The following is a 25,998-nucleotide window of genomic DNA, read 5'->3' on the forward strand; positions in this document are numbered from 1 at the left end:
ATGAGGTTATTTTGGATGTGGTTATTACAGTGTGTTATTAACATGTTTAAGCTACAGACGTCTTAGTGAGGACAGTAATTTTTCTAACTCCTATTCTTCTGCTTGTGTGCGTGTAGCGATTAGCTGCAGATAGACAACAGGTTTACCAGGAAAAGCCCAAAACTTGTGTCCAAATCTGTTCCTGTAGACTCACTGTAAAACTGACACATACAAACTAAATCTGTCTGAGTTCTGTTCACTGCCTTAGCACATTTACATGGCATTATACATTTAAATGAATGGGAAAAAGACCGCTAGCTTGATGCTAACTTGAATGGGAAAATCCATAGACACGCTAACGATTAGCATTTACAGATTAATTTAAGATTTTCTTAAATTAATCCGTCTTTTTATTCAGTAACAAAGGTTCACATCAGCGGTATTTGATACTATTCATTCTGACAACAACTGAACAGAAAATACTCACAGGCAAACGTTTTTGGGGCCATACAAACAGAGTGAAAGAAACGTGTCTGTTAGTTCCTTCTTATGTCTGAACTGACTACGGGAACACCGCAAGGACAAAACATACGTTAGTACAATTTATTCCCACCACTAGAGGGCCCCCTTTGTTTACTTTGAACAACTGAACATCACATATTATTGTTCTTATTAGTATTAGTACTGATTAGTGGGACTAAGACTCCTGTCAATCACTCACAAGCGTACATAAACATGTGTGGACATAAACATGCGTAACAGTAGCGGTCTGTTCCATGGACATTTTCATTGTAAATGTCTTCAGATGGTGGGGGGGGGAGGACACAGGTGTTTGGAAGCACTGACATGTGCAATTATTTTTATCAGCGGAGTACTGCAGTCTGAAATATCACTGAAAGGAAATACACACTGTTGATGCTGGCACCCCCCCCCCCCCCCCCCCCCAGTATAACTATGCTATTAATCGCGATTAATTGTAGAAATTCACGCGATTATTTGCGATTAAAATTTTTAATTACTGCCCATCACTAATATTTATAGGGAATTGGATTGTTTTAATACATGAAAATATTCTTTATTAAACATTAAAAAGTCAAAAAAAAATGTGCAAAAGCTGATGTAAAGTTAGGGCAAAAAACTGTATTTGAATTATGGAAAATTACCATTTTTTTATGAGATGGTTATTCTCTGTTATTTTACAGTATTTTTTCAGGACCCCAGCTGCTGGAATATTACCCTTTTTTTCTGTTTTTTTTTTTAGTGTATATTTGAAACGCAATATCAGAAAGTGATAAACTGTGTGAAAACTATGAAATAAAAACATTTTAATGCAGCTAATCTGATGTTTTCTCAAATTTTAACATGCTCTATTACTAGTTATTACTCACTTTATGGAGATAATTTGCCAAAAAAAAAAAAAAAAACAGTTCTGTTTAAGAAAACTGTTAATTATGGTCTAATAACAATTAGCAATTGATTTACACTCGAACATGTTAGACATTAAAAAGTCAAAAAAATATGCAAAATCTCATGTAAAGTTAGGGCAAAAAACTGTTTTTAATTCTGGAAAATTACTGAATTTTTATGAGATGGTTATTTTCTGTTATTTTACAATATTTTTTCGGCACCCCTGCTGCCGGAATAATCCTGTTTTTTTACTTTTTTTTTTTTTTTTTTTTTTTACAGTGCATTTATGCAGATTTTACTCGACATCTTCCAACGCTGAATAAGACATAAGTACGTTCCTCTCCTTTTAGCTCTGCTTTGGTCTCCAGAAAACCTTCATCGGTTTTAGACTTGGGTCAGAAGTGGTCATATATGGACAAAAGGGGCGGAGCTGCTGGGGCATGAGGGGTCATGTATGAGCTAATGCTAAATGCTAGCTAACTGACTCAGTAAAACAAACTTTAGCAAATATTTGTGTTAAAAAAGTCATGTTACGTCATGTGGAAATATTAAACCACACCCACAGTAGAGCAGCCACCTGTCAATCACACCTGTCAATCACATTTTCTGTGGGACCTGATTGGGCACATGTCCACCTCTGATCCTCGCCATCGTGTCCAGATGAAAACCATCGGCCGGCTGTAGATTCGACACCTGACTCTTCGTTTCTGTTTCAGACGTCAGACATTTTAAAACCGTTTTTTTTTTATCCTGATGCGACAGGAAACACGTCTCACATGACCAGTGATGTCATTAGCCTCCTGGTCATGTGACACATCTTTTATATCTCAGATTATTTCTGAAACATCAGCATGAACGGATTTTTTTTTTTTTTCAGCAGCAGCAGCAGTCAAATCTGAATCTGATCCGTGACTGGTGGTTACACCTGTCAATCACAGACTTAACCCCTCCCTCTGTGAAAACACCTGAGAGTAGCCACTTTTCCATCGGACAGATGCGCAAAACTTTAGCGATATTTACTAAATGTCGAAAAAACACAAGTGCATGATGTCGGTTTTTCCATTAAATCACAAATGCGATGATTGATTTATTATCGTGAATGAATTTGAATCTAGAACGCTCATTACCCCTTAATCTGGTACGAAATTCTAAAATGATTGGGTTTTGATTATTCATTTATTTATTTATTTATTATACTCGTTTGTTTTATTCTTGTCCTCAGACTGTTCTGTTCATCCTCTTTAACCTGCAGGTTTTTCTTTTTTCCTTCTGAACAAATGTTTGTTTTTACAGAAACAAAGACTGAATTTACTCTGTTCACTTTTACCTCAGAGCAAAAGACATGATATAAAACTACATGTATTTGGTTCGTTTTCTTTAATAAGATGCTTTTTTTTAAACTGTAAGCTCTGTATCCATAAAACTACTCAGATAAAGTAGAAATTGATTGAAAAAACCTGCCCAGACTGATCAAAAAACAGGAACAGAACCATTGGTTTAGAAATAGAAAAAACTTAAATACAAAGAAAAAACACACATAGAGGAGCAGGAAATGGGTTGAAATGTGCAAAAACAGCTGCGTGGTCCTTTAACAACATCAGAAACACATGAAGAAAATGACATTTAATTAAAAAACAACACAATAAAACTAAAGATTAGGGCAAAAATAAAACACAGACTGGTTAGAATGAGAGTTTAACAGATTAAATCTATTTAAATGTGAACAAACAGCAGGAAACAGGACGTTAGTGGATGCAGGAAAGTGCAGTAAAATGCAGTAAAGTGCAGTAAAGTGCAGTAAAGTGTAATAAAGTGCAGTAAAGTGCAGTAAAGTGTAGTAAAGTGCAGTAAAGTGCAGTAAAGTGCAGTAAAATGCAGTAAAGTGCAGTAAAGTGTAGTAAAGTGGAGGCGTACTTGTTCTCTGTGGGCAGCATTTTCTGTGGAACTCTCACCGGCGCCCCCTCCGCCACCGGATACCAGCTTTAGGATCATATAAGGGTTCAGGTTAGAGGAGCATCAGCAAGAAAAAGGAAGTACCTAGAACCAACAGAACCAGAGGAACCACAGGAACCAAAGGAACCAGAGGAACCAAAGGAACCAAAGGAACCAGAGGAACCAACAGAACCAGAGGAACCAAAGGAACCAGAGGAACTAAAGGAATCACAGGAACCAAAGGAACCAGAGGAACTAGAGGAACCATAGGAACCACAGGAACCAGAGGAACCACAGGAACCAAAGGAACCATAGGAATCAAAGGAACTAGAGGAACCAAAGGAACCAGAGGAACTAAAGGAACCAGAGGAACTAAAGGAATCACAGGAACCAGAGGAACCAAAGGAACCAGAGGAACTAGAGGAACCATAGGAACCAAAGGAACCACAGGAACCAAAGGAACTAGAGGAACCAAAGGAACCAGAGGAACTAAAGGAACCAAAGGAACCAGAGGAACCAACAGAACCAAAGGAACCAGAGGAACCAGAGGAACTAAAGGAACCAAAGGAACCAGAGGAACCAACAGAACCAGAGGAACCAACAGAACCAAAGGACCCAGAGGAACCGAAGGAACCAGAGGAATCAACAGAACCAAAGGAACCAGAGGAACCAACAGAACCAAAGGAACCAGAGGAACTAAAGGAACCAGAGGAACCAACAGAACCAAAGGAACCAGAGGAACCAACAGAACCAAAGGAACCAGAGGAACCGAAGGAACCAGAGGAATCAACAGAACCAAAGGAACCAGAGGAACCAACAGAACCAAAGGAACCAACAGAACCAAAGGAACCAACAGAACCAAAGGAACCAGAGGAACCAAAGGAACCAGAGGAACCGGAGGAACCAAAGGAACCAGAGGAACCAGAGGAACCAACAGAACCACAGGAACCAACAGAACCACAGGAACCAACAGAACCAAAGGACCCAGAGGAACCAGAGGAACCAGAGGAACCAGAGGAACCAGAGTCAGCAGAGTCCCATAAAATGTTGCCCGTCAGAGCTCAGTTCATGTTGCTGTGGTGTCGGGTGACGCTCGGGGTCAGAGGTCAGCGGTGGATTTAATACGCTTTGTTTTCACATTATCACCTTGTCAGGGCGGTCACATGATCTGACGGTGGCAGAGGGGATTGTGGGTAAAACAGAGGATGTTTGGGTTCATTTGATCAGAAGGAAACACAAACACCGAGTTAGAGACGAGACGAACGCAGACGAGAAGACTGAGCAGATGATTGACAGGTGTGACTGGGACACTTTTATCAACAGACGTGTCGTAGTAACGTCAATATGTTTTTATACAGTTTGTTTTCAGTTTTTTATTTGCATTTTTTTGAATTTCATCAATTTGATCCATAAACAAAAATACCAAATACCCAATAACTGTCATATTTTTAACCCTTTAAATGCCATGTTTGGAATGGAAACTAACTACATTTTTTGATGCAAAAAATAGTTTTGTTTTGGGTTTTTTTTGTTTTTTTTTTTTTTTTACAAAACTTCTGAATTCTGACCTGAAACAATTTATTAAAAATAATCTGACCTTTAATAACATGAAGTGTAAAGTGTGTATAATACGCTCACCCTGATACCAGAAGGTTAAATAAAGAAATACATTTACATTTGAGGATTATTCTACCAAAAACAGAGAAAACTGAAGAAAAACTGTCTGTTTTCAGTCCAGTCTATCCTTATCTGAACATAAACCAGTGTGTCCATCCACTGTCACTGATCCAACTCCATGGGTTTTACTGGTGAATCAGTGTTGGAGAAGATGACGGTGTTTCCACGGTAACTACGGAGCCTCTGAACGTCCAAATATGGTCATATCTGATGACCATGAAAAGATGAAGAACTGTATTTTACACCAATTATTTCAAGATATTTCTTCAATTTTGTTCTGTTTGTAGCTTATTTTGTTCTTGTTGATTTTTATTTATCTATTTATTTATTTTTTCATTTTATTGACTACTGTGGCTGTTCTGGTTCATTTTATTGGCTATTTAATTAATTTTCCTTAATTTTTGTTACATTTTTGGATTATTTTGTTTGTTTTTCAACATTTTCTTGCCTGTTTTATTATTTTTTTCTTCAATTCTGTTCAGTTCGTGGCTTATTTTGTTAATATTACTTATTATTTTGTTGATTTATTGTTAATATTCCTTTCATTCACTATGTTGGCTGTTTTTCATTTATTTCTTATTTAATGTTTTTTTTTTTTACTTTATTTTATTCAGTTTTTTGCTTATTATTTTCACACTTTTTATCACTTTATAATTTTTTTTTTTTTTTTTTAATTGGACAGTGTTTCCACGGTAACTACGGAGCCTCTGAATGTCCAAATATAGTCATATCTGATGACCATGAAAAGATGAAGAACTGTATTTGACACCAATTATTTCAACATTTTTCTTAAATTTTTGATTGTTTTTGTTTATTTTGCAACATTTTCTTGCATATTTCATTATTTTGTCTTTGATTTTGTTCAGTTTGTAGCTTATTTTGTCAATATTATTACTTTGTTGATTTATTGTTAATTCATTCATCCATTTATTTATTCACATATCTGTTAAAACCAACTTTAAAAACAAAATTTTGCATTTACATTATGTAAAATGTGAAATTTTTTTCCTTCTATAGTTCAAGCAGATATAATTTGCCCCCCCCCCCCCCCCCGAAAAAATGCTGTAGCAGATAAATTAACACATGATTTTGTTCATTTTTTTTTTTTTTTTTTCTACATAATTTTGGCTCTATTGTGTTCATTTTGTTGAGTATTTTGTTCATTTTTGCTCATTTATTCATGTTTTATTAGACAATTTTTGTGAATGAACATTACAAAAAATAAAAAAAAATGTTCTATCAGATAAATGAACATATGATTTTGTTCAATTTTATAAATTTTCTCAGTCATTTTGGCTCTATTTTGTTCATTTTGTAGAGTAGTTTGTTCATTTTTGTTCATTTATTCATGTTATACTACGCAATTTCCATTTTTAAAAATTACACAAAATAAGTAACTAAGTGTAGAAACATTAAATTTTGCATTGATTGATTCATTCATCTGATTAATGACGACGACAGAGAAGAGGAATCAGCTTCAGAGACCGATGAAAGAAGAAAAACACTGAACCGCTCATGGGTTAGTTTACAGTCAGAGAACATGCCTCACATTTCCCATCAAGCTTAGAGTCACAGAACCAGAACCAGAAGAACATCCAAGTCCCTGAAACCCTGTGCAGGTCCAGAGCTCAGCAGGATCCGACCCAGGACACATTATTAAACAGACATCAGTAAACAGAGGGACTACTTCCAGCGGCGGAAGGGTTTATTTCCTGCAGGTGAAGGTGGACCGGACCGGACCGCAGCCCAGAGTCCAGGTGGATCAGAGGAGATGAAGCCCAGGAATGAGGAGAACCAGCGGCTTCGCACAGGAAATGAAAGCATAACAGCGTCTGTTGGTTTGATTTACATCCGCCTTTTCTTTCATTAACGTCTGCGCTTCGCCTCCTCATCCCTCCGTCCAACACTCCCACCTTCCCTTCTATATTCAACCTTCTATCGTTTTCATCCTGTGGGTCTGATTTCTCCTTCTGTTCTTTTTCGTCTTTATTTCCGTCCTTCAGATCCTCGTCAACGTTCACTGACCCTGGGTTTGTTTTTCATTTTATGACTTTGTTTTCAGTCTAGTTTTTATTTTCACTACTTTTGTAAAAATACAGAATCAGGTCTAATATGGAGGTAGATTTGTTCCTTTATTATTCAATCAAAAGGGAAGTTGAATAAAAAAAAAAAAAAAAAGAATTTCAATCACAAAAAACTTCACTTCAATAATAAAAAAATCCTTTTCAATCTAAGAAAAAAGTGTTTGAATGCCAAAAAAAAAAAAAAAAAAAATTGAGACCCAAAAAATTGCATCTGAACACCTTTTTTCTTTGATTGAAATGTGTTTTTTTTTAATGAAGTGAAGTTTTTGTTTTTTTTTTAATTGAAAATATTTTTTTTTTATTGAAGTGATATTTTTTGGGATTGAATAACATAAATAATAAAGACACAAATATCAGACCCACATTATAGCCCACATACAAAAAAGATGACTTTAATCAAAAAGTCTCTTTCAATAAAAAAAAACAAAACTTTTCTATCAAAGAAAAGTGTTTAAATGCAATTTTTTTTTTTTTTTTTTTTTTTGCATTCACACACTTTTTTCTTTGATTGAAAAGTTTTTTTTTTTTTTTTTTTTTTTTTGATTGAAAATAATTTTTGGGATTGAAGTCATCTTTTTTGTAGGAGTAGGATATTTGTGTCTTTATTATTCAATCCCAAAAAATATCCCTTCAATTTAAAAAAAAAAAAAATTTTTCAATTTAAAAAAAAAAAAAAACCTTCAATAAAAAAAACCTTTTCAATCAAAGAAAAAAAGTGCTTGAATGCAAAAAAACAATTTTTGAAATCCAAACAATTGCTTTTAAATGCTTTTTTTCTTGGATTGAAAAGTTTTTTTTTATTGAATATGTCTTTTTTTTTACTGAAGTGATATTTTTTGGGATTGAATAACATAAATAATAAAGACACAAATATCATACCCATAATATGGCCCACATACAAAAAAGATTACTTTAATCAAAAACATTATTTTCAATAAAAATAAAAAATAAAAAAAAAACCTGGGATTGAATAATAAAGACACAAACATCCTACTACAAAAAAGATGACTTCAATCCAAAAAAATATTTTCAATCAAAAAATAATTCAATCAAAAAAGCAACAAAATAAAAAAAATAACATTTTCAAAGAAAAAAAGTGTTCAAATGAAATTTTTTGGATCTCAAATATTCTTTTACATTCAAACACTGTTTTTTTGGATTGAAAATATTTTTTTTTGGTTAAACCAATAAAGTACCAAATCTCCCTTCAGTCTTAAATTCACACTTTTCTTCCTCTGTTTGTCTGATGTCAGTTTGTTTATTAGTTTATTTAACTCTGATGTGGGGTTGTTAGTTGTTTATTAGTTGTTCATTAGTTTGTTTGTTTGTTTGTTTGTGTGTTTGTGCAGTTGGGGGTGTTACCTGTAGGGGGCGGCGCTGCCCCAGGACAGGTAGTCGTTGGGTCTTGGCGCCGGTCGGGGGACGATGGGCTGTTCCACCGCCGTCACGTCGCCTGAATACGACTTGAGCAGGGAGGCGTTTTTACTGGCGAGCATCGCACGCTCGTTCCGACGAAACTTAGCTCTTCTGTTCTGGAACCAAACCTGAAAAAAAAACAAAAAACACAACAACGTTTAGAAACGATTTAACCTGAAGAAGAAGAAAAAAGAAAACACACCAAACAAACAAGAGGATCATGGGAAACATCTGTTAATGATGCGTTCACTGAACCACCTCCACATATTCCCTAAAGGTCGAACCATGTGACATTTAAGGCTCAGACTGTTTAGTCTCCGCCTCCTTTTCACTCAGCCAATGGAGTTGATTCAATGATGATCATGTGATATAGAAAAATTAAACACGATCTTCCTGCTGTTTCACTGCGGTTTTGTTCTAAAACACACAAACAGTAGAACATCGTAAATGTTCTCCAGCAGGGGTGTCCAACACTACGGCCCGTGGACCAAAACCAGACGCCAAAGCTGTCCAGGGTGGACTACACTAACGTATTTTTCTGTCTTCACTGGGTAGACCCTCTTCTAAACCCCCCTGATGCTCCATTCAGTAAATATCTGCAGCCAGAGCGTCGATTTTTAACTCAGTTGTGTTTGAGTTTATCCTATGAACTGCTGCGGCACTGACAGTATTTCTGTTTCTGTCCATGGCACCTGGTACCAGCTGTGGTCCAGATGTCCTGTACCAGCTGTGGTCCAGGTGTTCTGGTACCAGCTGTGGTCCAGGTGTCCTGGTACCAGCTGTTGTCCAGGTGTCCTGTACCAGCTGTGGTCCAGGTGTTCTGGTACCAGCTGTGGTCCAGGTGTCCTGGTACCAGCTGTGGTCCAGGTGTTCTGGTACCAGCTGTGGTCCAGATGTCCTGGTACCAGCTGTGGTCCAGGTGTTCTGTACCAGCTGTGGTCCAGGTGTTCTGGTACCAGCTGTGGTCCAGATGTCCTGTACCAGCTGTGGTCCAGGTGTTCTGGTACCAGCTGTGGTCCAGGTGTCCTGGTACCAGCTGTTGTCCAGGTGTCCTGTACCAGCTGTGGTCCAGGTGTTCTGGTACCAGCTGTGGTCCAGGTGTCCTGGTACCAGCTGTGGTCCAGGTGTCCTGGTACCAGCTGTGGTCCAGGTGTTTTGGTACCAGCTGTGGTCCAGGTGTCCTGGTACCAGCTGTGGTCCAGGTGTTTTGGTACCAGCTGTGGTCCAGGTGTTCTGGTACCAGCTGTGGTCCAGGTGTCCTGGTACCAGCTGTGGTCCAGGTGTTTTGGTACCAGCTGTGGTCCAGGTGTTCTGGTTCCAGCTGTGGTCCAGGTGTCCTGGTACCAGCTGTGGTCCAGGTGTTTTGGTACCAGCTGTGGTCCAGGTGTCCTGTACCAGCTGTGGTCCAGGTGTTTTGGTACCAGCTGTGGTCCAGGTGTCCTGTACCAGCTGTGGTCCAGGTGTTTTGGTACCAGCTGTGGTCCAGGTGTTCTGGTTCCAGCTGTGGTCCAGGTGTCCTGGTACCAGCTGTGGTCCAGGTGTTTTGGTACCAGCTGTGGTCCAGGTGTCCTGTACCAGCTGTGGTCCAGGTGTTTTGGTACCAGCTGTGGTCCAGGTGTTCTGGTTCCAGCTGTGGTCCAGGTGTCCTGGTACCAGCTGTGGTCCAGGTGTTCTGTACCAGCTGTGGTCCAGGTGTCCTGTACCAGCTGTGGTCCAGGTGTTTTGGTACCAGCTGTGGTCCAGGTGTTTGGTACCAGCTGTGGTCCAGGTGTTTTGGTACCAGCTGTGGTCCAGGTGTTTTGGTACCAGCTGTGGTCCAGGTGTTCTGGTACCAGCTGTGGTCCAGGTGTCCTGGTACCAGCTGTGGTCCAGGTGTTTTGGTACCAGCTGTGGTCCAGGTGTTCTGGTACCAGCTGTGGTCCAGGTGTCCTGTACCAGCTGTGGTCCAGGTGTTTTGGTACCAGCTGTGGTCCAGGTGTCCTGGTACCAGCTGTGGTCCAGGTGTCCTGTACCAGCTGTGGTCCAGGTGTTTTGGTACCAGCTGTGGTCCAGGTGTCCTGGTACCAGCTGTGGTCCAGGTGTTTTGGTACCAGCTGTGGTCCAGGTGTTTTGGTACCAGCTGTGGTCCAGGTGTTCTGGTACCAGCTGTGGTCCAGGTGTCCTGGTACCAGCTGTGGTCCAGGTGTTTTGGTACCAGCTGTGGTCCAGGTGTTTTGGTACCAGCTGTGGTCCAGGTGTCCTGTACCAGCTGTGGTCCAGGTGTTCTGGTACCAGCTGTGGTCCAGGTGTTCTGGTACCAGCTGTGGTCCAGGTGTCCTGGTACCAGCTGTGGTCCAGGTGTTTTGGTACCAGCTGTGGTCCAGGTGTTTTGGTACCAGCTGTGGTCCAGGTGTTTTGGTACCAGCTGTGGTCCAGGTGTCCTGGTACCAGCTGTGGTCCAGGTGTTCTGGTACCAGCTGTGGTCCAGGTGTCCTGGTACCAGCTGTGGTCCAGGTGTCCTGGTACCAGCTGTGGTCCAGGTGTCCTGTACCAGCTGTGGTCCAGGTGTTTTGGTACCAGCTGTGGTCCAGGTGTTCTGGTACCAGCTGTGGTCCAGGTGTCCTGGTACCAGCTGTGGTCCAGGTGTCCTGGTACCAGCTGTGGTCCAGGTGTTCTGGTACCAGCTGTGGTCCAGGTGTCCTGGTACCAGCTGTGGTCCAGGTGTTCTGGTACCAGCTGTGGTCCAGGTGTCCTGTCTCTCTGTAACTCATCCCGTCCTCTGCTCAGGCTGTGCATGTACAGGCTGTAACTGACGATATTTAGTGTAATCTATTACTTATGGGACACATTTCAGTTTCACAGAGCAGCAGGCGATCAGTGGAGCTCCAGTAACAGAAACACAACAGAAGTGGGTTTGAGTTGAAGCTGGAGCTGGAGCCGGGTCAAAGCCACCAATAGAAACTCTTCTGTCATCCATCGGCGTAGGCCCCGCCCTTTAACTGCACTTAAATTCACAAGCCAAACTTTGGAAGTTTTAAACCAAAGTTTTGAACTCATAAGCAGAGAGGACTGATTTCTAAACGAAATGATGGTTTTGTTGTGACTGACACTGACCGTCTTCTGCTCTCACATCTATTCTTTTTCATTGATGAATAAAGAAGCACATTTCTCTCCATAGCGGACTGGACCCTTTGGTGGGCCAGATGTGGCCCCCGGGCCGCATGTTTGACACCTGTGATATAATCTCTCAGTTTTTATGTTCTTATTGAAGTGGTCCGGTCCGTTTCCGATCAGAAAGTGGAACCTGAACTGAAGCTTGTGTTTTATTTCATGCAGTTTCTTCTGGGACCAAACACACATGAACGGAACTGAAACCAAACTTTTTACCGACTTCTGCTTCGTCGACAACAGTGAGTGAAAACCCAGTCCACGGGTGGGTTTAGAGTGCTGGTCTGGTTCTGACGCTGGTTCTGATGGGATGTTGGAGGCTGTGAAATCGGATCCTTTATGGGACTGTGTGACGTTGTGCTTCAGGAATGAGCCCACAGTCTCTTCTATCAAAGGCTCGGTGCTCGGCTCTGCTTCGCATTAATCACAGATGTTCAGCTTCTGCGTCCAACGGCAGCCTGTCCTGAAGCCCAGACCCAGTTAGAACACCGATCCAGACCCAGTTAGAACACCGATCCAGACCCAGTTAGAACACAGATCCAGACCCAGTTAGAACACCGATCCAGACCCAGTTAGAACACAGATCCAGACCCAGTTAGAACACCGATCCAGACCCAGTTAGAACACAGATCCAGACCCAGTTAGAACACCGATCCAGACCCAGTTAGAACACCGATCCAGACCCAGTTAGAACACTGATCCAGACCCAGTTAGAACAGTGATCCAGACCCAGTTAGAACACCGATCCAGACCCAGTTAGAACACCGATCCAGACCCAGTTAGAACACCGATCCAGACCCAGTTAGAACACAGATCCAGACCCAGTTAGAACACTGATCCAGACCCAGTTAGAACACCGATCCAGACCCAGTTAGAACACCGATCCAGACCCAGTTAGAACACTGATCCAGACCCAGTTAGAACAGTGATCCAGACCCAGTTAGAACACAGATCCAGACCCAGTTAGAACACAGATCCAGACCCAGTTAGAACACCGATCCAGACCCAGTTAGAACACTGATCCAGACCCAGTTAGAACACCGATCCAGACCCAGTTAGAACACCGATCCAGACCCAGTTAGAACAGTGATCCAGACCCAGTTAGAACAGTGATCCAGACCCAGTTAGAACACAGATCCAGACCCAGTTAGAACACTGATCCAGACCCAGTTAGAACACAGATCCAGACCCAGTTAGAACACAGATCCAGACCCAGTTAGAACACAGATCCAGACCCAGTTAGAACAGTGATCCAGACCCAGTTAGAACAGTGATCCAGACCCAGTTAGAACACCGATCCAGACCCAGTTAGAACACCGATCCAGACCCAGTTAGAACACCGATCCAGACCCAGTTAGAACACAGATCCAGACCCAGTTAGAACAGTGATCCAGACCCAGTTAGAACAGTGATCCAGACCCAGTTAGAACACCGATCCAGACCCAGTTAGAACACTGATCCAGACCCAGTTAGAACAGTGATCCAGACCCAGTTAGAACAGTGATCCAGACCCAGTTAGAACACCGATCCAGACCCAGTTAGAACAGTGATCCAGACCCAGTTAGAACAGTGATCCAGACCCAGTTAGAACACCGATCCAGACCCAGTTAGAACACCGATCCAGACCCAGTTAGAACACAGATCCAGACCCAGTTAGAACACTGATCCAGACCCAGTTAGAACACTGATCCAGACCCAGTTAGAACACAGATCCAGACCCAGTTAGAACACTGATCCAGACCCAGTTAGAACACCGATCCAGACCCAGTTAGAACACAGATCAGAAACACAAACCAGACACCAGAGCAGCATCTGACCCAGATTTAAACGAACACGACCAGAACATCAGAGCAGTTGACCCAGCAGGACACCACACCTTAGAGCACTGGTTCTGAACTGGACCGGGTTCAGGACCCAAAGACCAAACCAAACCAGACCAGACCAGACCAGACCCACATGTATAAAAGTTCTATTTAATAAAAGACGGTGAGTTTAGAACCTGAGGTAATACAGAATATAAACAGTATGAAACCAAACTGACCAGCAGGGGGCGACAACTTAGACCGCTGGTTCTGACCCAAGGTTAGAACAGTTCTGGACTTTTACCTCCGCTAAGGAGGTTCTGTTTTTGTCAGCGTTGGTTTGTTTGTCTGTCTGTCTGTGCAAGATAACTCAAAAAGTTATGGATGGATTTGGATGAAAAATTCAGGAACTGTTGATACTGACACAAAGAACAAATGATTAAATTTTGGTGGTGATATTATAGTTTAGTTTTATTTAGTTTTGAATTTTTTTTCTCTAATTCAGTTCGTTTTAATTCATTTTTAGAGCAGGCTTGATAGTTTTTATTAGTTTTCATTTTCTTCTAAATGCTTAGTTTTAGTTTAGTTTTAGTATTAAGTTTAGTTCAGTGGTCTCTTTTCTCTTCTTCTCTGTGCTCCTATTCAAATCAATCCCAGACAGGACTCTGCTGCTTTAGTCTCCATGTTTCCAGGTAGAGTGGGGACCAGAAGACGACTGGAAACCACAAGTGAACACAAGTGACGGAGCAAAAAGTGTCGTATGGAGACAGCACAGAAAACTGAGAGAGACAAAGAAATCCATTTAACATCAATCTGACAAAGATGAAAACAAAGGGAATTTTATCCATAATTTTTATCCGTTTTAGTTAGTTTTGTAAACACACAATGCAGTTTCAGCCAGTTACCACTTTTTTCTTTTACTTACAGTTTGTATTTATTTCAGTTAACGAAAATGTTTTTACAATTCTAGTTTTCATCATTTCATTAGTTTTTGTTAATGATAATAACCTTGTTCTGAACTGGACCAGACCAGACCCACTTGTATAAAAGTTTTATTTAATAAAAGATGGTGAGTTTAGAACCTGAGATAATACAGAATATAAACAGTATGAAACCAAACTGACCAGCAGGGGCCACGATAAATATGGAAATATTCCCTTTAAGGCCCAAAACACAGTCTTTGAAATCTCTCTGACAGGACATTTTAGAGACAATGGGACAGACTAGTGTTGGAAAATCACCCACATTTTTACTTTTCAATTCATTTTTGCTTTAGTTGGACCACAAGGGATTATCCAAAACAAGGAGCTACTTCATATTGAAATAAATGTTGGAATGTCAATCAATTCAAGTTCGTTCTCTACTCTACTAGTACTACTCTACTAGTTCATTACTGTGTTTTGACCCTTTAAAGGGTTCATATTAATGTTGCATTCAAGGCCACCCATAATTTGTGTTTTTCCAACCTTCTACTGGTGAAAATCCTCTGGAATGTCAGTCAAACCCGTGACTTCCCACCCGTGAACTTCAAGGTTATTATCGTCAATGAAAACTAACGAAATCACAAAAACTGGAATTGTAAAAACATTTTCATTCACTGAAATAAATAAAAACTGTAATTAAAAGAAAAAACGATAACTAACTGAAACTGTATTGTGTGTTTACAAAACTAACTAAAACGGATAAAAATTATGGATAAATTTCCCTTTGTTTTCATTATGTCAATGTCAGATTGATGTTAAATGGATTTCTTTGTCTCTCTCAGTTTTCTGTGCTGTCTCCATACGACACTTTTTTGCTCCGTCACTTGTGTTCACTTGTGGTTTCCAGTCGTCTTCTGGTCCCCACTCTACCTGGAAACATGGAGACTAAAGCAGCAGAGTCCTGTCTGGGATTGATTTGAATAGGAGCACAGAGAAGAAGAGAAAAGAGACCACTGAACTACAACTGAACTACAACTGAACTACAACTGAACTACAACTGAACTACAACTGAAATACAACTGAACTACAACTGAACTACAACTGAACTACAACTGAACTACAACTAAGCATTTAGAAGAAAATAAAAACTAAAAAACTATCAAACCTGCTCTAAAAACAAATTAAAATGAACTGAATTAGAGAAAAAAAATTCAAAACTAAATAAAACTAAACTAGAATGAAAATCCAAAACTATTAGAACCTTGGTGAACTCGTACTAGATCCGTGTTTTCCCAGTTCCGAGCTCTGACGTCATGTAGCCTGTGAAACTACAGTGGCGCCCCCCCATGGATGCGGTGTTTATGCAAATTATTTATTAAAATAAGGTATTGCTCTGACGTTACTTATCTGCAAATGTTCTGCATAAGCAGCAGCTGCTCTAGTGTTAGGACAAGAATAAAGTAATCCCAAATACCTATCCAAATATACAAATAACTATACATATATACACACACACACACACACACACACACACACACACACACACACACACACACACACAGTACCGGTCCAAAGTTTTAGAACACCCCAATTTTTCCAGTTTTGTCTGTAAATTCCAGCAGTTCCAGTCCAATAAACAGCTGGAAATGGTACAAAGGTAAGCGGTGAACTGCCAGAGGTAAAAAAAAAAAACAGAAAAAAGGTAAGGTTAAACAAAACTGAAAAACTAGAAGCACCTGTGGAGCGCAGACCTCCACCAAGACAGATCAGTGTAGCAGACGAATTAACACATGATTTTATTGATTTTTGTTCATTTTCTCAATGATTTTGGCTCTATTTTGTTCATTTTGTTGAGTATTTTAGTCTTTTTTAGTACGCAATTTCCATTTTTATAAATTACAAAAAATTTAAAAAAAAAAAAAAAATGCTCTATCAGATAAATGAACACATGATTTTGTTCATTTTTGTTCATTTTTCAGTGATTTTGGCTCTCTTTTGTTCATTTTGGTGAGTATTTTGTTCATTTCTGGAGTATTTTGTTCATTTTTTTCCTTTTATTAATGTTTTAGTACGCAATTTCCATTTTTAAAAATTACGAAAAAAAAAAAAAAATGCTGTAGCAGATGAATTAACACATGATTTTGTTCATTTTTGTTCATTTTCTCAATGATTTTGGCTCTATTTTGTTCATTTTGTTGAGTATTTTAGTCTTTTTTTTTTCATTTATTCATGTTTTAGTACGCAATTTCCATTTTTATAAATTACAAAAAATTTAAAAAAAAAAAAAAATGCTCTATCAGATAAATGAACACATGATTTTGTTCATTTTTGTTCATTTTTCAGTGATTTTGGCTCTCTTTTGTTCATTTTGGTGAGTATTTTGTTCATTTCTGGAGTATTTTGTTCATTTTTTTCCTTTTATTAATGTTTTAGTACGCAATTTCCATTTTTAAAAATTACGAAAAAAAAAAAAAAATGCTGTAGCAGATGAATTAACACATGATTTTGTTCATTTTTGTTCATTTTCTTGTTGATTTTGGCTCTTTTGTTCATTTTGTTGAGTATTTTGTTCATTTTTAGAGTATTTTGTTCATTTTTGTTCATTTATTCATGCTGTAGTACGCAATTTCCATTTTTAAAAATTACAAAAAATAAAAAAAGCTCCATCAGATGAAGGAACACGTCCATGTAGCAGGTCACCATAAACTGTGCGTCAGACATTTTTCATTTCACTACAACAACAAAAGCACTTGAACGCAGCACGCTGGTAATTTCAAATTCACAAATGGAAAAGCTCATCTTCCCGACTGCACCTGAAGGCATCATCAAAATCCAACAGATTCAACTGGTCACATTTTATGAAACAGGAAATTAAGTGTTTTCATCGAACATTTGTTGGAACATGTGGAGTTTAAGGAGCCGACATGTTACAGAACCATCGCAGACAAAGAGTCGATCATCTGCGTTAAAATAAAAACAGAAAACCTCCCCAGAGACAAAACAACGGCCGGCACCGAAGCAGGGGATTGTGGGAAACGTAGGTTCATGGAGAACACAGATGTTATCGTTAAAGTCCAATCCTCCGGGAGAAAAAGGACAAGGTTTGTAACATATTTCACCTCCTTTATTGAACAGATTTGAACCTCCTCGTGTTTTCATCGGCGGGTTTATGGATCTGAGTCCAAAAAAACAAAAAAAACACAGAACAGACACGAAACAGAGCTGAAACGACTGAAAAAACAGCAGACACTGAACAGAACCTGGATCAGACGCACGAAACAAACAGAACAAGAAATATTATAAATACAAATAACAAATAATAATAAACAGAAATATTATAAATACAAATAACAAATAATAATAAACAGAAATATTATAAATACAAATAATAAATAATAATAAACAGAAATATTATAAATACAAATAACAAATAATAATAAACAGAAATATTATAAATACAAATAATAAATAATAAACAGAAATATTCCACTGATCTAATCTGACAGTGATTCTGTTCATTAAACGATGAAACCAGAACCAGAACCAGACTTGAACCAGAACCAGACCAAATCAAAAGCAGACCTGAACCAGAACCAGACCAGGACCAGATCTAATCCAGATCCAAACCAAACCAGAAACAAGCCAGAACCAGACCTGAACCAGAACCGAACCAGACCAGAAGCAGATCTGAACCAGAACCAAACCAGGACCAGACCTAATCCAGATCCAAACCAGACCAGAACTAGACCTAAACCAGAACCAACCCAGACCAGAAACAAGCCAGAACTAGACCTGAACCAGCACCAAACCAGAACCAGACCAGAGGCAGACCAAACCTGAACCAGAACCAAACCAGGACCAGAAGCAGACCTGAACCAGAATCAAACCAGACCAGATCAGAACAAAACCTAATCCAGATCCAAACCACACCAGAACCAGACCAGAAGCAGACCAGACCTAATCCAGATCCAAACCAAACCAGATCAGAACCAGACCTAATTTAGATCCAAACCAAACCAGAACCAGACCAGACCTGAACCAGAACCAAACCAGACTAGAAACAAGCCAGACCTAGACCTGTACCAGAACCAGACCAGAGCCAAACCAGACCAGAACCAGATCTAGGACCGAGCTAACGTAAGGCGACTGATCTGGATTTGACAGATGGACATGAACCCACAGAAACCCCGCCCCCTAGTGACCAGCTGCAGTGTAGGCTCCGCCTCCTCAGCTAAAATAAGAACTCAAAGGCCACGCCCACCACATTGATCCACAGGTGATCTCAGATTACAGGAAGGTTCATTTTTCTGATTGGTTTGTTTTACTTGGTTATAAAAACCTAAGGTGATTGACAGCGGTGTCGACCAATCACAGCCCTGAATCAGTCTGCAGAGCAGCCATGAGCCAATCAGGAGGCAGGGGCGTGTCCCTGTGTTTACTGCTCAGACTGTGGGCTCACAACACGCCAGCAATACGGAAAATACACGCAAGCAACGACACAACAAAACACACACAACATACAAACAACATGACAAATACACAGTCGCCGTGGAAACAACAATGTGGGCGTCACCTGACATAAAATGACTGAAAATTAAATCGTCATGATCTTTAAATGATTAAAACTGATCAATGAACCTGAATCAACACAAAAAACTATGAATAAAATAAAAAAATATTAAATATTTAACTATAACAGACGTGAAACATGAAGAGAAACTAAACTGATCCGACCAATCAGACGACAGGATTAATATTTAAATACATGCGTCAGCATTATGACCCCGCCCCCTGAAGAGGAGATAAGGGCGATCGTTTTTGGTTCGGTTTGTTTGTTTGTTTACACTTTAGCAGCAAAACTATTGGTTGAATTCAGACCAGATTAGGTTTACTGATTACCAACAGTCACTTTTCCACTGAGCCACAAATTACGTGAATAGAACTTGTGCATAAAAATTTGTTTAATGGAAAAACAACAATTTTGCCCAAACTCTGGTTTTTCGATAAAAAGTTTTTGTGCTGGAAAGAGGTGGTTTTTCAGGCGTAGCACAACTGGTATATCATACAAAACTTCAACGGAAAGACCTTTTTCCACAACTAGAGTCACATGAAATTAAAAAAACACTGATTAAATATAAAAATAAATAAATAAATAAATAAATACATTTTTTAAAAATTAATTAATTAATTAATTAATTTTAAAAAATTAATTAATTAATTAATTAATTAAAAAAAAAAAAAAAACACAGATGTTGACGGACAACAAAAGAAGAAGAGTTTTAAAAGAAACGTGCCGGTATGAGTGGACACACCAGGAAACGGAAACATCTTTTAATTTAGTACAGGATAGAGGGGTAATATAGAATAACACTGAATATATCTGTAAATCAACACAATATTTATGGTCATGTTTATGGAATGACTTCTCGTGTCATCTCGCGATAATAAATAAACAAATCATCGCATTTGTGATTTAATGGAAAAAACAACATTACACACGTCTGTTTTTTCAACATTTAGTAAATATCGGTAAAGTTTAGCGCAGATGTCCGATGGAAAAGTGACTACTGACCCTGAATAAATCTGATTACATTTTGGGGAAAGTAGGTCAAAGTTCAAATTTTGTATGTTTTTTTTTAATCTTCCCATTTACGTAGAATGGGCGAAAAACGTGCGAGGGGCGGGGTTTGTTGTGCCAGCACCACTGGTTTAAATCTGTTCACGTGTAGAAAACGTGTGTTTCTGTGCATGTATGAAATAACTTCAACCACACAGAACAAACTAAACATCAGCTGTTTTACCCTTTGACCCAGTTTGTGGTTCATATTTGATATTAATTAATTTGGTTTAATGTGGAGTTCAATCAGAATCCTGTAAAAATATAAACCAGGTTTTTTTTTAGATAATAAATCAAATCAGTGCAAAAATAAAACAGGTTTAACATTTGGTCAGATTCAGGTTCAGAGTTTGATTCATTTCATGTTTGTTCATTTATGAAATAAAACGGATTAAAATGATGTTCATTATGTTTGTATTTATTGAAACGTGGAAAATATTTAATGAAACAAAAAGAGAAACTGAAGAGTAGACAAAAAATAAAGATTTAATCTGAGCGTTTGAACTATGGTTCTGTGGTACCGGGTCTATGGTTCTGCGGTACCGGGTCTATGGTTCTGCGGTACCAGGTTGTGTGGTTGTGCGGTTGCGGGTGGGCGGGGCTCGTACCTGGACCCGGGCCTCGGTCAGGTTGACCCGGCGGGCCAGGTCCTCCCTGACGAAGGCGTCGGGGTAATGCGTCCTCTCGAAGACCCGCTCCAGAGCCTGAAGCTGAGAGCTGTTGAAGGTGGTCCGGTTCCGACGCTGCTTCCTCTTCTTCTTCTCCTCTGTGTTCATCTGTTCATCTACGGGAAAAACAGGAAGAAGAAGAAGAAGAAGAAGAAGAAGATGAGAGAAGTAATGAACCAAGAATGACATAAGTCTGAGGTCATACAGCACTGATCACTAATCACTGATCACTAATCACTAATCACTGATCACTAATCACTGATCACTAATCACTAATCACTGATCACTAATCACTGATCACTAATCACTGATCACTAATCACTGATCACTAATCCTTGAACTCATCCACAGCTGTGTCATAACTGCTCATGTGAACCTGAACTCTTTCCTTCATTAAATCCTGTTCATCTGGTTCTGATCCAAACACATAAATTACACATGAAACTCAGATGGTTTTGTTAGAATCTGCTTTAGTTTCATTGTTTTGTGTTTGTTTCCAGATCCTCAGTTTTCTGCTTTAATCCTGTTTTTTCTTTTTTTTTTTGTTTTATTGGTTTGTTTTATGTTGAATATTGATCATAAATCAGGTTCATTTATTGAAAATTCACTGAGTTTCGGTGGATTTTCATTTTTGTTGGTGTGATTAATGATCAATAATAAACATTATTAAAAACCCACAGGAAACGACTCATCAGTTCAACTATTGATTAGATTTTAGAATCAATAGGTTTGACCCTTTGATTACAGATAATTTCATTCTCATGTAAATTTTTGAATAAAACTAAAAACATTTAAAACCTCATTTACATCTGATTAACAAACTGATTTGTTATTATCATTATTATTATTATTATTATTATTATTATTATTATTATTATTATTATTATTATTATTATTATTCATCCTGGTGAATCTCATTTACAACAGTCATGTTTTACACAGAAAAACATGATGATCAATGAAAACAATGAAATAAATATACAGTTAAATTCCAAAATATGAAGCGTTTCAAAATATGTATATATATCATCATATATAAGAGCTGATCTGAATCCTGATTAATTTTATAATAATAATAATAATAATAATAATAACAACAACAACAAAGTATAATATAATATAATATAATACAATATAATATAATATAATATAATATAATATAATATAATATAATATAATCCAACTGATAAAACAGAACAAAATAAAACCAATAAAAAATGAAAAACGAGGCTGAGTTAAATCTGAAACATGAAAAAACACTCAATTAAGATGATTTAAAGTCAGACTGAAACGTCGTCAGTGATTTTAACGAAACAACGAACTCATTAAATGACAGACGCCAAGGGGCGGAGCCTGAGGTGATATTTGACTGACAGCTGTGGATGACCTTTGACCTTTAATTCTATGACCCTTTAACAAACAAATATTCTATATTCAATATTCTATAATAATTCTGAATGAAACCAACAGGAGCCGACGTCAACAGTGTTAGAGTCGACCTGTGATCCAGGGGGTGTCGGTTCGATTCCCAGACTGATCTGCCCTTGAGCAAAGCATTTAAAGCAGCGGTGTTCCTGCCGGTTCAACCCACGAGGCGGATACAGAGTGTGTGTAAGTGTGTGTGTTAGTGTGTGTTAGTGTGTGTGTTAGTGTGTGTGTAAGTGTGTGTGTAAGTGTGTGTGTTAGTGTGTGTGTTAGTGTGTGTGTAAGTGTGTGTGTTAGTGTGTGTGTTAGTGTGTGTGTTAGTGTGTGTGTAAGTGTGTGTGTTAGTGTGTGTGTTAGTGTGTGTGTAGTGTGTGTGTAAGTGTGTGTGTAGTGTGTGTGTTAGTGTGTGTGTTAGTGTGTGTGTAAGTGTGTGTGTTAGTGTGTGTGTAAGTGTGTGTGTTAGTGTGTGTGCAAGGGTGTGTGTTAGTGTGTGTTAGTGTGTGTGTAAGTGTGTGTTAGTGTGTGTGTAAGTGTGTGTGTTAGTGTGTGTTAGTGTGTGTGTAAGGGTGTGTGTTAGTGTGTGTTAGTGTGTGTGTAAGTGTGTGTTAGTGTGTGTGTAAGTGTGTGTGTTAGTGTGTGTGTAAGGGTGTGTGTAAGTGTGTGTGTTAGTGTGTGTGTAAGTGTGTGTGTTAGTGTGTGTGTTAGTGTGTGTGTAAGGGTGTGTGTTAGTGTGTGTGTTAGTGTGTGTGTAAGTGTGTGTTAGTGTGTGTGTTAGTGTGTGTGTTAGTGTGTGTGTAAGTGTGTGTAAGTGTGTGTGTAAGTGGGTGTGTTAGTGTGTGTGTTAGTGTGTGTGTTAGTGTGTGTGTAAGTGTGTGTGTTAGTGTGTGTGTTAGTGTGTGTGTAAGTGTGTGTAAGTGTGTGTGTAAGTGTGTGTGTTAGTGTGTGTGTTAGTGTGTGTGTAAGTGTGTGTAAGTGTGTGTGTTAGCATGGGCGTTTTTAGCCCATTTTTGGGGGTGCTGAAGCCCCCCCCCCCTAAATTGATTCCCAGCACCCCTAAAATATTTGAAGGTTGCTGAAATGTTTCTTTTTTCTTATTTACTTTATGTCCATTCTTAACATGCTAGAAAAATGTCAAAATCATACACAGTACATGGTTGAAACATAATATTGTGTGTGTGTTTTTGTGTGTGTGTGTGTGTGTGTGTGGTTTTTTGTGTGTGTGTGTGTGTGTGTGTGTGTGTGTGTGTGGTTTTTTTTTTGTGTGTGTGTGTGTGTGTGGTTTTTTGTGTGTGTGTTTTTGTGTGTGTGTGGGGGGTTTGTGTGTGTGTGTGTTTTTTTTTGTGTGTGTGTATGTGTGTGTGTTTTTGTGTGTGCAGATAGGAACATGTGATTATCGACTTCGTGTAAATTTATAAAAAGCTTTAAATTAGATTAAAACAAACTGTGAAAATTCATCTGTTTACATTAAATTAACGCCTTCATAAATAAAATACTGATATTTAACCTGAGTTTGTGTAAATAATAATACATTTTTATTACATAATAAATCTGTCACTTTATGATAAAATTAAACTGAAAAAACAAAGAAAAACTTAAATAAACTAGAAGCACTCGGAGAGCGCAGACCTCCGCCAAGGCTGATCAGTGGGCCCCCCCGCCCCCGAATACCACCAAAATTTAATCATTTCTTCCTTATCCCATTTCCAACAAACCCTGAAAATTTCATCCAAATCTGTCCATAACTTTTTGAGTTATGTTGCACACTAACGGACAGATAAACAAACAAACAAACAGACAGACAGACAAACAAACAAACAAACAGACAGACAGACAAACAAACAGACAGACAGACAAACAAACAAACAAACAGACAGACAAACAAACAAACAAACAGACAGACAGACAAACAAACAAACAAACAGACAGACAGACAAACAAACAAACAAACCCTGGCAAAAACATAACCTCCTTGGCGGAGGTAATAATAACTAACGGATGTGAAAAGTTTCAGTGAATAAATAAATATTTAAATGGTTTTGTTTTATTACCATAAACTTTATTATGTAATAAAAAGCAGAACCAACGTCACTGAGATCCATTTAAATATAAACTAACTAAATATTATTTTATATGTAAATATATTAATATAATTATACATTCATTTTGTTCATTCTGTTCATTTAATGTTTTCATCGTTTAGTTTCAGTATCAAACTGAAAATGACGGAAAAATATTAAAGAGGATTAACATGAACATATTAGATCAAAACCATCCGTATTTATTTATCGCCAATAATTAAATCATTGATCACTGATCAGTGTTTGAATATTTAACAGTTCATTTATTTATTTATTTAAACTGTTTTATTATTTCTGTAAATGTGTTTATCTGCTGTTAAACATGTATCAACTCAAGAACACATTAAACAGTAAATATCATGTGTTCATTTACTGATTGAACCGCACTGTAAAAAAAAATAACTCGTAAAAAAAACAGTGTTATTCCGGCAGCAGGGGCGCCAAAAAAATACAGTTAAATAACAGAAAATAACCATGTCATACAGTTTTTTGCCCTAACTTTACATGAGATTTTTCTTTTCTTTTTTTTTTTTTTTTTACTTTTTAATGTTTAATAAAGAATATTTACATGTATTAAAACAATCCAATTCCCTATAAATATATATATATAAATAATTTTCAGTGAGACTCAGTCGTCCAATCCACTGATAAAAACTGTATTTGGACAGTTTATCAGTGCTTATACATGTTATACATTCACAAAAATACATTTATTCAACATGTTTGTTGTGAAACCTCCTGTAATTACACAAGATATTTGTCAATGAACAAACAAGTCTGGTTCAACTGACAGAACTAATACTTCTGTTACTGTTAACTGTCAGTAATTTTATCTCATTTTATTTATTTATTATTTTTTATAGTATTAAAGTTTTGATTAACAGTTTAATCTCATAAATAGAAAAGAAATATTTGTGAAATTATGATACATTTGCAAATGTATTTTAATTGTATTTTTCAGTGAAAAAAAGAAAAAAAATTCTTTTAAAAAATGGAAATTTTATGGTTATTCACAGTTACAGTTTTTTGTGTTATTTTCCATTTGACATGTAAAATCACAGTCTGTTTTTGTCATTTCATTGATATTTTCCTGTATCTTAAAAATGCAGGAAAAATCTGTAAAATAAACAGTAAAAATTCTGTTAAATTACTGATTTTTTTTTTACAGTGTGTACTGATCTCCTGTTTGATTATGATTATTATTATTATTATTATTATTATTATTATTATTATTATTATTACTACTAATCTATCTTATTAACTTCTTTTCTCTTCATCGTTGGGTTTGAGTTATTGTTAATGTTTATGTTAAAGAAAATTAAATTAAAGAATCGATGGATTTAAATCTGGAAAACGAGGAAAGTTTCCGAAACGTCCAAAATAAGAACAGTGACCTCTGACCCCTGACCCGGTTCATTAAATGTTTCAGATTCAGTGAAACTACAGAAGGTTTAGAAATGTGACGTTTGTGAATCTGACACAAACATCAAACACAAACCAGAACATTTTCACCGTTTCCTGTTAAAGCTTCATCCTTCATTAAACTGATTATTTCTGTTTGAGACGCCTTCATCATCATCATCTTCATTTTCATCATCAGTTCACATTCAGACTAAATCTGTTTCCAGTTTCGTTCTGTTTCTTTTTCTGGACTCAGATCCAACCTGAGCTGAAGCTGAAGCTGAAGCTGAATGTGAATCTGAAGCTGGAGGATGAGGCCGTTCCTCCTCAGGTTCCTCAGATCAGCTTCATCTGCTGCTTCTGTTTAAATCAGGGGGGTCAAACATGCGGCCCGGGGACTAAATCTGACCCACAAAGGGTCCAGACTGGACTGGGGTGGATT

At 38.0% G+C, this 25,998-nt stretch overlaps 1 protein-coding gene across 3 annotated transcripts in view; it reads right to left on the reverse strand.

Moving 5' to 3' along the window:
• Positions 1–25,998, reverse strand: part of LOC115415843 (paired mesoderm homeobox protein 1) — a 34,017-nt gene that overhangs the window by 2,282 nt on the left and 5,737 nt on the right. For 2 of the 3 annotated variants that reach the window (XM_030129491.1, XM_030129493.1), the window contains exons 2-4: positions 20,593–20,768; positions 8,442–8,623; positions 3,301–3,366 (exon numbers count right to left, since the gene is read on the reverse strand). In XM_030129491.1, the coding sequence (XP_029985351.1) occupies positions 3,301–3,366; positions 8,442–8,623; positions 20,593–20,768 (424 nt within the window). The remainder of the gene's footprint in view (positions 1–3,300; positions 3,367–8,441; positions 8,624–20,592; positions 20,769–25,998) is intronic. The other variant, XM_030129492.1, reaches the window with a different exon arrangement.

This window comes from Sphaeramia orbicularis, unplaced genomic scaffold, assembly GCF_902148855.1.
Source record: "Sphaeramia orbicularis unplaced genomic scaffold, fSphaOr1.1, whole genome shotgun sequence".
NCBI classification, from domain to species: Eukaryota; Metazoa; Chordata; class Actinopteri; order Kurtiformes; family Apogonidae; genus Sphaeramia; species Sphaeramia orbicularis.